At 54.0% G+C, this 13,377-nt stretch overlaps 1 protein-coding gene across 2 annotated transcripts in view; it reads right to left on the bottom strand.

Moving 5' to 3' along the window:
- The window catches only part of ADCY1 (adenylate cyclase 1), a 150,700-nt gene that overhangs the window by 78,623 nt on the left and 58,700 nt on the right, over window positions 1-13,377 (bottom strand). For both annotated transcript variants that reach the window (XR_011538989.1, XM_008519308.2), the window contains exon 5: window positions 4,791-4,918. Coding sequence is in view for 1 of the 2 variants with exons in the window: in XM_008519308.2 (XP_008517530.2) it covers window positions 4,791-4,918 (128 nt within the window). In the remaining variant the exon portion in view is untranslated. The remainder of the gene's footprint in view (window positions 1-4,790; window positions 4,919-13,377) is intronic.

Raw genomic sequence — 13,377 nt, 5'->3', positions numbered from 1 at the left:
GTTCAGGAACGAGTGATGGGTCCAACCCGATGCGATGCGCAAATCTGCCCCAGACCTGGCTAGAGGGGGAGCAGGTTCCTCGAGTCTGACCTAACATTCAAAGCCTGACAGAGGGAAGCTGGCACTGGGGTGCAGAGGCGGGTTCAGGCACAGATTCCACTTGCACAGCACACCCACCGGTGCAGGGGAGTGGGCTCAGGCCTGGGTGCCCAGGGAGGGCCCGAAGGACGTAGGGTCCAGGAACCTGCAAGGCCAAGGACTGGACCCTGACCGCCAGGACACGGGTCTCAACCACAGCATCCATGAGGCCGGTCCCGCCGCCCTCGTCTCTGCTAGCCCACCCTTCTCAGAGCCCCAGATGCCACGAAGCTGACACCCCCATTTGGGGTGATGGGGAAATTGAGCCTCAGGGTCACACAGCTCTGCAGGGGTGAGACCATGCCAGTCACCAAACTCGCTGGGCGGGCAGGGCACCTCCCACTCCGTCTCCATTCCTCACACGGGCAGGGGCATCTGGCCCAAATCAAGAACATGTATGACTTTATATAATTATTAAAAATCACACCAATAAATATTAATGTATGTTGATTTTCTGTTGTTGTTTTTGCTGAGCAAGATTCACCCTGAGCTAACAGCTGTGCCAATCTTCCTCTCTTTGGTATGTGGGTCGCCGCCACAGCATGGCCGCCAACAAGTGGTGCAAATCCACACTGGGGAACCGAACCCAGGCCACCAAAGCCCAGCATGCCAAACTTAACGACTAGACCACACGGCCGGCCCCTGCGTGTTGATTTTTTAAAAGAGCTTTCTGAATATCTTAGTTAGGTCCACAAGTTTGAGACAAGGGTCTGATCTGAATGGTGAGTGGGACTCCCCAGGGCCGGTTGCAGGAGCTTGGGCCTCAGGCCGCCTGGGAGAGCCCTAGCCTCGGGCTCTGCGACTCCTCCGGAGGGTAAGAGCCGTGGGCCTCCCCACTTCCAAGTCAGCATTCTTTGCAGTGTCTTTTATGTGGAGCATGTAAACGATTCCACCCGTTCCCCCATGGGAATGAACCTTCTACCAAGTGGAAAACAAGATCATTCCTCACTTGCCCGAAAAGGGAAAGAAGCTCGACTCCTGCAGCCTCACGAAAGGTCAGGTGTCAGTCTGTCTGCACACTCCTGGCCCTGCAGAGGTTTCTTCCTCGGTTTTATGGTTCCCTTATTTAGTTCCTCTCCGACCAGTGGCAGCAAATGCCTGACCCTCACAAGTCCATCTTGTGCTCACACGTGTCAGGACCGACCATCATGACTATACAAGAGGGGGATCCTGATGGATGTGCTGCCAGGAAAGCATCAGCCTAAAGAGAGAGCTGATGACAGTGGTCCGACACCCCCCAATCCTGAGCACCCCCAGAACCACGCACGGGGTCTGCCCGAGATGCTTCAAGAATCTTGTAATCAGCTCAAACCATCCCTTTTGTCTCTGGATTTCCTCTGTCTATTCAGCGGTCCCCGATCCTGGAGCAGACCTCTCTGTGGCCCTGGCAAGAGACAGCTCTGCACTGCAGCTCCATCTCCTTGCTGGTCACCCACGACGCTGTGCTGGCCACCCAGGGCCACCTGGTGCCTTCCCAAAAAGACTGGTAAACAGTCACCAGAATCCCGCCTCACAGGGATGGCTGGCTCCTTTGGAGGGTGAAGATGGAAGAGAAATATGCTCAAGACAGAAGGAAGATGCAGCACAGACCTCGCTCCCCAGGTGCTGCAAGGAGTAAACACACAGCGGCTCACGGCCTTGCCAGAGGCCCGGACACTCGCGTTGGGCACAGCCGTTGTCTTCCTCAGTTCTTCTTAGGGAAGTCTTGTGATTCCTAAGTTCCAAGTCAAAAACTCCACTCCGAGGTAGGAGGAAAAGAAATATACAAATATCCACCACTGTCTGGGCAGGCCCAGCCTTTTGATAAACAAAATTTGTTCTGCCTGTGTTTCTGTGTGCAAGACGGGGACACGAGGCTCAGTGCAGCCAACAAGGAAAGCCATCAGCGTGCCAGGAGTGGCCTTCGTGGGAATCAGTCCCCATTCAAAGGCCAGCCATGCAGAACACGCACTGGCTCTGTGGCAGACTGAGGAGGGAAGGACAACTTGGTTGGACGGGAGGCCATGTTGGAACTGTCGCTTTGCTGGCCTTCCTTCCTGTCCAGGGCCAGGAACTGGGCCCAGCAGGTTTGTCGAGACAGAGACTTGGAGCCTTGAAACCCAGGAATTCTCTGGGGCTCATGAGCTGAAGCAGAGCATAACCTCAGGAGGCCAAGCAGGATGCCCACTCGACCCTGGGCTGACCATCTCAGGTAGCAGGACTAGGAGTCAAGGGTCTCAGGGCCTAGCAGGGCCACACGGACTGGGAGCTGATGGCTGAAAGGCAAGGAGACACAGCCGAGGGGACCCATTTCCCAGAGCGGAGGGACCATGGAGCAGAGGAAGGCAGGTAGATCAGCGCAGCTCCACACAGCTCAGCGTCAGGCACAAACCCAAAGGGCAGATGTCAGCTTCCAAGCGGGAGCAGGGAAGGGTACCTCTCAGAAACATTTCCTAATCCATGAAAAGTGTGATGGAGCAAGAGAGAAATGAGAATGAAAGACAGGGCAGCACCAGGAAGGCCCAGAGCCCTGGGTGAGAAACGCGGTGTTGTAACTGCAGTGGGGCCTGGGCAGCGATGTCTGGGGGCCTGGCCAGGCAGGGAGGCTTGGGGGCTAATGGGCACTAGGTTCCCCTGGGAGGACCCCAGCCAGCATCACCCACCTCCAGAGGCAGAAGGCCACTGGTTCAACTCCACGAGCCACCTGCTGCAGCCCGATCAGGCCTATGTCAGGGACTCGGGCTCCTACTCACACCATCCAACTCTTACCTGCATCTGCCTGTACAGAGCAGGGCCTTCACAAACACTGACTAATGAATGAGGGGACAGCTATCTCCTTATAGCTGCCACCTATGGAATCTCACTTTACCCCAAGGAGATCACACAAAATAAGACATGAGGTGACATATGATGCATACTATTCTCAGTAATATGATATATGAAATGATATAATATATGATGTGATGATGTACTACACAATACAATGTGTGATATAATGTGATATATGATGTGATGTGATATATATGATGTGATATATACAATGTGAAGTGATACGACATATGATACATGATATGATGTGATAGATGACTGATGTGATATTTTATGTGATATATGATAATATATATATGTGTGATACAGTACATTATATATGATGTGATATATGATATGTCATGCTGTGTGAAATGGTACAGCATATATATGATATGACATGATATAATGTAAGATATATAATGTGATATATGATATGCTATGCTATGATTGATATGTGATATAATACTGTATGATATATACTGTGATATATAGCATGATATGATGTGAAGTGATAGAGCATACATGTGATAAATGATGTGATGTGCTATGATATGATGTATGATGTGATAGATGACATGATGTGATAGATGACATGATGTTATATATGACACCCTTTCAGAGAACAGAAGACGTCATTGAGTTTCTATCCAAGTCATTTCCCGCCAGGCATCTTTCCTTCCTCCTTGGTTCTGACCAACCTCTCCTCCAATCCACTTCTTTATCTAGAGCAGAGGCTCTCGTGTTTGGCTGCACATTGAAATCACTTGGGAGGCTTTTCCACCCTCCAATACTAGACCACAGCCCAGACCAGCTGTGCAGGCTCTCAGGGCAGAGCAGGCATCGGGGATTTGATTCTCCCGGGCGAGCCAACAAGCAGCACACTGGAGAACCACTGCACCACAGGGCTCCGCTTCGCTCACAGCTCCCTGGGAAGCAGGGTACCAGGCTGAGTCTGCTGGGGAGGTGCTGCCTCCCTCCTCCTGAACGCCCTGCTTCTACACACAGTCTGCAGGCGCGTGGTTTCCTGTGGTCCACCTCACACGGATGGCACAGTAAGCCTGCTGTTTATCCCCACCTCTAAAGCCTCTTTGTTTAGATATTCTCTCTGTGCATTCTGTCGCCACATCTTCCTCATAGGATTTTTGTGCTGTTACTTCTCTGCTCCCAGGTGTGGAAGTAACAGCTACACCTGTTAGCCCAATCTCGCTGGACAATCCCCATCTCCACACTGCTGAGGGCTTGGAATGTGGATCTATGCTCCCTGCATCACTCAACCTCCCAGCTCCACACCTTCCCTAACTAGGCGGAGGCCCCTCAATTCCTCATCCCAGTTACTGACAAGGTCCGTGAAGAGACAAGGCTGGCCAAGACACAGGCAGGCCAGGCCCACAATGTTCCAGGATACTCACCTGCTCCACCCAACCCTCTCTCCACAGACAGCACCTGAGACCTGGCCACCTGCCCACAAGAAGACAGCACATGCGGCTCCTTTTCAAGTGGACTTCTGCTGGATTTGAGCCGAGGTTTCCCCAGTCGGCTCCCTCAAAGTCTTATCTGGCTAGGCTATCAAGGTAGTGTCCTTTTGCATGACGAATGCAGCCCTGATGACACCTGGGGTTGCATGCCGAAGAAACGCATTCCAACAACATCCAAGGGGGATCACGGAGGCACAGCGCCACAGAGCAGGTGGCACCTCCTCCACCCAGCACCTCACCACGTGGCATCAGTTCTCTGCAGCCATGGAACGAGTGGCCCACCTCGGACACACTGACCGGGACAAGGCAGGCCTGCGTGGGGCCCATCTGAGGTGAAAGGTGGTGACTGTCCACGACTGATGTGGATGAGGTCCCTGAGGCACTCACGTGATGGTGTCGATCATGTCCAGGCCCATCTCCACACAGCAATGGGCGTGGTCAGTCTTGGGCTGGGTGAGGCCAGACACGCAGTAGTAACAGTCTCCGAGGATCTTGATGCGGCGGCAGTGGTTCTCCTTCAGGGTGAGAGGACAAAGCACACGTTAGTGATGCACCTCAGGCCGGGTACCTGCACTTTCGCCACCACTAGATGCCAGTGACCACGGAGCAGGTGCACATCTCACACCAGGGGCCCACACCCCGACCCAGGGCCGCCCCCTGGTTGTGATCTGGATTGCCCTGGGGCATCCACACTTCCCCTACGCTGCACGCCTACTCCAGCAGGAGTCTACTCCCCCCACCCCTCAGCTCACCCGGCCAACCCACGACCCTTCAAGGTCAGGAAGCTGCCCAAGGCTGGGGAGCCAGGTCCTCTCCTGAGGAGGGCTAGCACCAGGCCCTCTTGACCACCATCGCAGATCACCATGTGCTGGCCCTTCTGGAAGGTGCTAGACTCCCACAGTGCCCAGGAAGGCAGGTCACACGCACCTGGGCATCTCCGTGGCTTTCTGCCCTGAGTCAAGGTCCACAGGACGTGGGAGCGGCTGTCCCCAAAGAGCTACCTGCCGGGGCCTGAGCCCCCAAGGGAACTGCCAAGGTCTCAGCCCTGACCTCGCCACCCACAGAGACACCTCGGAAGGCATCCAACACCACAGAATGTCCACCCTCACATTTATACAACGATCAGAATGTCAGCACCCACCTCGCCATCATTTTGGGGGATGGAGAGAGAAATGTCAAACGCTTACCACCACCTGTCATGTGCCAACCCACCCATGTCAGCTGTGATCAGGACTGTCACTGCAGTTTTATTCCACGGAAGGCACTAAAGCAGCAGTTCTAGAACATTCCAGCTTCAGCACCCCTTTACCCTCCTAAAACAACTGAGGACCTCACAAAAAACTCCCCTGTAAGTGGGTATAGCCACGGATATTTACCACACAGGAAGCTACAACTGAGAAACTCTAAAATGTATTAATGTATTCAAAGATAACAATAGCAAATCTGTTACATGTTAACATAAGTAACATATTTCATGAAAAATTATGACATTTTCCAAAACAGAAACAAATGGTGAGAAGCCTGGCATTGTTCTCACTTTTGTGGAGACGCTGGACTCTTTGCTCTCATTCCCTCCGTCGTGCCTCCTGCGTGCGCCCCGTCTGGGAAGGGGTCGGCCTCACAGCACATACCGGGATGGGGGCCTCACAGACCCTGAGAGTCTCGTTAAGCCCAGAGCTCCGCGCACCCCGCTCTGAGAACACATCCTATACCTTACAGTTAATTCTGCCCTCCTGTTTCTTAGAAATGAGCTGATTCTGCCAATTTTAGGAATGGAATGAGTTAGTGCAAGTGCATTTGGGATGAGAGCTCTCTGCTCGCTCTCCACGCCCACGAGGCTCTCTGCAGGAGCTGAGGGCAGGGGAGGAGCCAGGGCCAGCAACGGGCTGCTCTTCAGCGAGATGGCCCAGCGCACTGCCCCGCCTCAGAGAAGAGGGCACCCTCCACACAGAGGGCTGGGGGCCCAGCTCCTCCCAGCCCTGGGCCTCCCTCAGTGTGGAGATGCCGGGGACACACAGATGAAGGGGAGGAGGTAAGCAGATGCTTCCACCTGTTGGAGCCCCCTCAGAAAGCCCAGCGACCGGGTCTGCTCCATGCAGGGTCCCACAGGCTCCCCCCGTGCACAGGGAGCTGGCACCACGGAGGTCCACGGTCTGGCCACTCAGCCTCTGAGTGGCAAAAGTAACCACTTAACCGTTAGGACACTGGCCTCCCTGTCTGTGGAAGAGGTTCTCTCAGGCAGGCTGTGCAGGGGTTGACCTGACCTGTGATGGAGTCTGGGAGCCCAGACCCAGGCGGCCGGGTGCAGGTGTTCCCCCTGTGGAGCTGAGGTCCAGGCCATGCTTATCCAAGCATCCAGGCCAGCAGGCAACACCAGGTTCTCTCCTGGCACCTCGAGAATGCCCATCCCCCCGTCCCTATCATCACTGTCCTGTGGCAGGGGTGTCCTCAGTCCCCAACAGTCGGAAGCAGGTCCAGACACTCCGTGCAGGCCAGGAGGGCAGCTCCTCCCTCATCCTATCCTCTACTTCATACTCAGGCCGCCTTCACCAGACCCACAGGCCCAGGGACGAGATAAGAGACCATTGCCGGGTGTTGCCCCCTCCCTCCCATCTCCTCCCTGGGCACAGAGACCGTCTGCGGAGAGCTCCTGACTGTGATGGTCTGACTCCTCAGGCTCTTCTCTCAGCAGTCCATCTGGGGCTTCCAGACCTCTCCCTCCGAGGAGCCCATGGCAGTGACAGCACCTACTGGCATGCAAGCACTATTCTTGCAGACAATTTCGAGAGGGTCACAAAGCCCAATTCTGGGGACTTCAAAGGTGGCATGTGTCTCCGCCCATCAGCATCTCCTTGGGGCATGACCCTAGGCAACTGTAAGCTTCCCTATGCACCCCAGCTGGCTTTGTCATGTTCCTGGCTGTCTCCAGGACTCATAACCCAAGGCCTCCTGTTCATCTCTGTGTGGCCCTGACAAGCCTCTCCCTGGGATGAGCAGGTGGTTGGTACGAGGCCCCTGAATGGGGGCAGGTGTGTATGTGAATGACGGGCAGCTTGTAAGAAACAGTATTGCCATCAGATTCAAAGGTGGATCCGGGGCCGTGAGGGGCACTGCCCCAAAGAGCCACCCTTCATGACACAGAGACTAGGGGTGGCTGCCCCAGAAAAGGGGCGGGAGGGTGGGATCGCCGATGACAGGCCCCGCAGGACAGGTGCTGCTGGAAGAAGGAGGTTTAAACAGAGAGCCGTGATGAAGGCAGGTGGACCCCCCGGGAGCTTCAGGTGTGACCGTTACCACCTGGCACGGCCAGTCTCTGAGGAACGACCCAAGGCAAAGGCACCAGCAGGCACTCTCCAGAGGTGTGACCGTTACCGCCTGGCACGGCCAGTCTCTGAGGAACGACCCAAGGCAAAGGCACCAGCAGGCACTCTCCAGAGGTGTGACCGTTACCGCCTGGCACGGCCAGTCTCTGAGGAACGACCCAAGGCAAAGGCACCAGCAGGCACTCTCCAGTAGCCGCGGGAGCCCGGCAGGCCTCACAGGCAGACGAGGCCCACCGCCTTCCGTGAGTTTCGGAAAGAACAGCCATCCTCAGCAGGACCCGTCAGCACACACGCATCTGGGTGCATAACTACAGCCCACTGGCCACACATGTGTCCTTGCCGACTGTCCTGAGATGCAAAGCCATGTCCCTCCCTGGCCGGATGCACCACAGGGTGGCCGACACTGCCCAGAACAAATCATGGACTTAAAATGCTGACGCATCATCCTGTTTTTTAAAATCTCAAATGTCCTGGCTTTTGTTAGCAAGCTTAAGAGACCAAAAAGGTGTTTTTGATTTCAAAATCATCCCTATAAATACTGAAAGCCAGCACCTAGAGCTCCCTTTAGGGGAGCGCCTGTGATGCGTGAACAGCTGTTTCCCAACCAAAGAAAGGGAGGAAAAGGAGGACGGGGGTTGGAGGGGCTCACTGGAAAGGACGAGAGTGGCAGAACATGAGGACAGAAGCCCCTCAGAGCCCCAGGGGGCTTGGGAGGATCCAGCTAGGAGGGAGGGTCTCATGCTTCGCCCCTGGGCTGTGATCTGCAGGCTCGCAGATGAACTCTGGACACAGCTGGCCCTGCCTGTGTGTGCAGCCGCGGGCAGGGCCTCGGACAGCAGAGACCCACTTGCTCTGGTGTGCTGCAACCCTGCCCACCCAGACCCCTCAGGCTGAGGAAGAAGCAGAGAATTCAGCGGCATCAGGAAGCCCCACTGCGATTCCAGAACCCGAAGACGCCCAAGCCTCCCTGAGATCAGCTCTGAAACGGTGGGGTCCAGCGAGCCCCAAGGTAGACACGTGGACCTGGACTCGGGGAAAGCAGGTCAGCTGCTGGGACCTGGGGCACCCCCGGGGGAAGGGCGGGTGCAGAGGGAGAGCTAGAAATGATCCTCTTTATGCCCAGAGTGGCTGCATCCAAAACCCAACTGCCCAAGTCATATTAACTTTGTAAGATTAAGTGTGGGGCTATCAATGGAAAAATGGAATCAGAAATTTTAGAAAGTTATATTTCTAAGCAGCTGTCTCGACTATTATGACATATGTGTTTAACCTGCTGCGTCCACACAAAATTGAAAAGCAACACACTGAAATATAAGCCGTGGCTATCGCTGGAAGGTACGAGAAATAATCATTTTGACTTGAATTTTCATAAGTCATTCTTGCACAGTTCCTTTTACTGAGCCCCATATGTGCCAGCCCCTGCACTTGTGGAGCTGCCTGCCCTTGGGGAGGGACAGCGCAGAAGCAGCAAAGCCAGAACCCAAGAAGCCTGCAGACGTCTGTCCTGCAGTGGGGACTGTGGGATCAACCCAGTACCGGAAGTCTCTCCAGCCTCAATAGGCCCAAGAGAAGTCAACGTGCCCTGTCGGGGCACGCACTAGAAGTAAACAGTCACGTGTAGTACACATTTGCTCCTGGTACCCAAAGGGAACAACGAAGAGGCAACCCCAACCCGAGCACGGATACCTAACGCATGGGCGGAGGACGACGGTGGGAAGGGAGCCCTCTCCCGAAGTAGCTTGTCTTAGAGCCTGCACTGAGGGCTGGAGCCACGCAAACACCTTATGTACTTAAAGAGAAAAATTAAATGGAAAACAGTGATGCCTAAAAATCAAAACTAAAATGAAATAAACCTAACTGTGACCACGTTGGTAGCATGACCACACAGAGGAGAATTATTCCAAGTGACATGAAAACACATCTTGACCGTCTATCTAGTGGGATATAATCCAAAGACAAAATAATCAAAGAAACAACTAGAGGAATCTTAAATTACACTCAGTGGTCTGTTAGGACGTTGTCAACATTATTTTGAACCCACTGTATATAAAAGGATGAAACAAACTGTATTACTGTTTTTAGGATTTCCAGCATCAAGGAAAAGAGACACAAATATAAAAATCAAAGGAGTGAACTTAAGAAAATTGGAAATCAGAATTTGTTTTTATTTTTCTAAAAAAATCTCTCATCTCTGTCTCCTGTAAAGTCTCAGGACCAATGACAACCCAGATGATGGGCTGGAGAAACCATTTCCCCCGAAAGAAACTAGAGCTTCTAGAAAATGCCGAGTCTGTGGGTGAGGCAGCAACATCCTGCTGCCCCTAAGAGGCACTCAGAGGTGACGCGCCATGTCAACAGGGCAGGAAGCAACCTCATAGGTCACCCCTTTGGAGTGACTAAGGCACCAATTACTTATTCTGAAAACCGACAAACAAATGAAAAGAATCAAGCATTTACTGTTTTTGAGGATAACCAAAGAGCTTATGAGTAAATCATCTTCTTTTTAGAAGAATCACAAGCTAATAAATGCAGAAGAAATGACAGAATCAGAAAACCACCATTGTGCAAACCCAAGTGAAATACCAATGGGCTGGGCCTCGAGGCAGCCACTGTGAGACCCTTGGCGCGATGTGTGGGAAGGGCTGGCGGGTGGGTCATGCCACCAGCATGAGAACCCCCAATCCGAGCAACCTGGCGGGATGCCGGCAGGTGGCCATGCATGGCTCCAGGGAAGGGTCGGCAACACAAACGAACAAACTGGAGACCTAAGTCAGGTCTCCAAGGTCTGCAGGTTCAGGGGAGGTGCAGGGATGGGAGGAGCACATGGCACAGCCACTGTCACTGTTGGGGTAAGCCGCCACAAAGGGCAGGGGCGCTGGAAAAGATTATACAGAAAAAAACAAAAACAAGAAACATGTCATATATCCACTGGTGCAACGTGCGCATTCATCCTTTTTTCTGTTTTCTGTATTCTATGATGGTTTGACATCTTGGGAGCCTTACTGGTGGGGAGGGCCGGCCCCTCCCAGGGTTGGCTAATTCCTGGGGACAGTAAACAGCTCGTTCTTATTCCCATGAGCTGATCCAGAGTCCACACCCCTCAGCCTCCACTATCTGACTCTGACACTCCGACCATTACCCCCCTGCCCATCACCAGGCAGGGGCCAGACAATGGGGGACACCCCACAGCCCAGAGACCCCATTACCCAGACTGGCCAGCCCTGCGCCTGCCTCGACCCTTCCTTCCCATGGGAAACCCCAACAGAGCCGGCCACGCTCCCCACCCGCTCTGCCCCTGCACCTGGCGCTCCCTGCAGCCCTGCCAGCCCCCTCCTCTCGGAGACCATGAATGATAAAGCTTGTCAATGGCACTAGCCTCTGTGTCATCGCTCAGTCCCCTCTATAAACTAAAACCCGCAGGTACAATCCAGACAAGTGCCCGCCTCACTGCTATCCTGTCTGGAACAAACTAGCTGAAGAGACTCATGAGACAAGCAGGGTCGCCGAGCCCAGAGCAGGAGTTAGAAACACTCCCCTGTGATCAGGTTGGTGGGTGTGACAGAGGCGTCAGGTGGAGCTAGCTGGAAAGTGTGCAATGAAAGAGCTCCTCACCAAGGGAGTAAGGACTCGGTGCAGTGACCTCTAGGATCGGAGGAGGAGCGCGCGCAGACCACCCAGGACTGGCTGGTCGTTAGCTACTGTTGAGCTTGGGTTGGGGGTGCCTGGGGGGTGTTATGTTACTGTCTCCACCTTTGTGCACCTGTGAAATTTTCATAAAACGAGTTCTAAAACCCTCAAGGGCAGGCTGTGTCTGACTTGCTCCTGCTGCATCCCCGTCACCTAGGACAGTTTTGCACACAGTAGGGACTCGGCAGCAGCTTTGTGATGGATGAACCAACTACGAACACGTGCCTCCTTGGTGTCCAAGGAAGGACCACAGCCTGCCCCTCTGTGTGGCACTCATGGCCCTCCAGTTCAGACAACCTTGCCTCTCACCTCCAAATTCCCCCACGAGCTACACACTCAGGCCTCAAGTGAGCAGGGCTCTCCTTCACCCACTCCCCTCTGCCCGATCATGTCTTCCCATGAAGGAGCCGGGCTCTCCCTCACCCACTCCCCTCTGCCCAGATCACATCTCCCCATGAAGGAGCCGGGCTCTCCCTCACCCACTCCCCTCTGCCTGGACCACCTCTCCAAGGGAAGGAGCCGGGCTCTCCCTCACCCACTCCCCTCTGCCTGATCATGTCTCCCCATGAAGGAGCCGGGATCTCCCTCACCCACTCCCCTCTGCCCAGATCACATCTCCCCATGAAGGAGCCGGGCTCTCCCTCACCCACTCCCCTCTGCCCAGATCACATCTCCAAGGGAAGGAGCCGGGCTTTCCCTCACCCACTCCCCTCTGCCCAGATCATGTCTCCCCATGAAGGAACCGGGCTCTCCCTCACCCACCCCCCTCTGCCCAGATCACCTCTCCCCATGAAGGAGCCATGCTACAGCTCTGAGCCCCTGCAGCTGCTGAATAAACCTTCCTCCCTGAGTGAGGGAAGCGGGTCAGGAATTAATGGGAAGGCACACACTGCACACTACATTTTCTCCGCAGACAGAAGCAGGTGGAGCAGGAGCATCAATGCGAGTAGCTGAGAAGAAGGACCCTGAGCTCCCTGAGAACATCTGTGGTCCGGGCAGCAATGGTCACACTCCAGAGAGAGCATGGAATCTTCTCCCAAAACGGACGAGCCAACAGCCATCTGCTCGGGACCGCACCTTTAGCCACACAGAAAGGATAGATTCTTCCCTAACTGTTGTCAGTTGTCCAGACATCCTGCATCCCCTGGGTCACAATGCCTCATCCACCATGTCAACCCCGTGTGGCCCATCGGCATCCAGCCAGCCACGCCACCTGCGGTAAGTGCACAGCCTCTGCCCGTGGAAAGAGCGCCCCAGAACATGACAATGGCGGCGCCTCACAGGGCACTTTTTTCCCTGAGCACAGAGGGAGGCACCAGCCCCTCAGTGCCACCGGCTCCTGGCTCTCCAGGGACCTCACACCAGAGAGGAGGGTGGGAGCGAGTTTCTATAAGTGGCCTTGATACAAATGACAGGCTCATTAGAATTCCAAACATCTACTGGTTTTTCAAGAAATATTTATTTCCTGCTAATTAGAGAATAACTAAAGAAATCCAGACTCATTATAAAGAATGCAGAAAGCTCAGAAAATTAAAAATCCTACCATACGACTCAGCAATAGCCATAGTAATATGGAATAGTTCATTCCAGCCTTCTCTCTATGAAATTAAGTGTGCGCACACACATACTGTGAAAATTGGGACTCGACTCTATATACTGTTTCACATGTGACTTTTACCACTTCAAATCTTAGCCTTGGGTCAGTTTTTCAAGCTGCGCACAGGGTATACATCCCTCTGCCTTCTCCTCCAGGCCGTGCTCATCACGCCGGTTGACATCCTGACCACACTCTATCGAACATCTCATTCAGCAAAATCCTGGTTTCATAAAATTATTAGCTCAAGGTCTCCCTCCTGGGCTGTAAGTTCCCAGGCTAAGAGCCATCTTTCCACTCCGGCACATTCCGCGCTGACAATGCGCACACATGCAAGTTTGCTGAAAGAACACAGAGAGTCACAACCACC

The sequence above is a fragment of the Equus przewalskii genome, chromosome 4 (genome assembly GCF_037783145.1).
Source record: "Equus przewalskii isolate Varuska chromosome 4, EquPr2, whole genome shotgun sequence".
NCBI classification, from domain to species: domain Eukaryota; kingdom Metazoa; phylum Chordata; class Mammalia; order Perissodactyla; family Equidae; genus Equus; species Equus przewalskii.
Note: the sequence above shows the minus strand (reverse complement) of the source record. Positions and strands in the feature narration are given on the sequence as shown.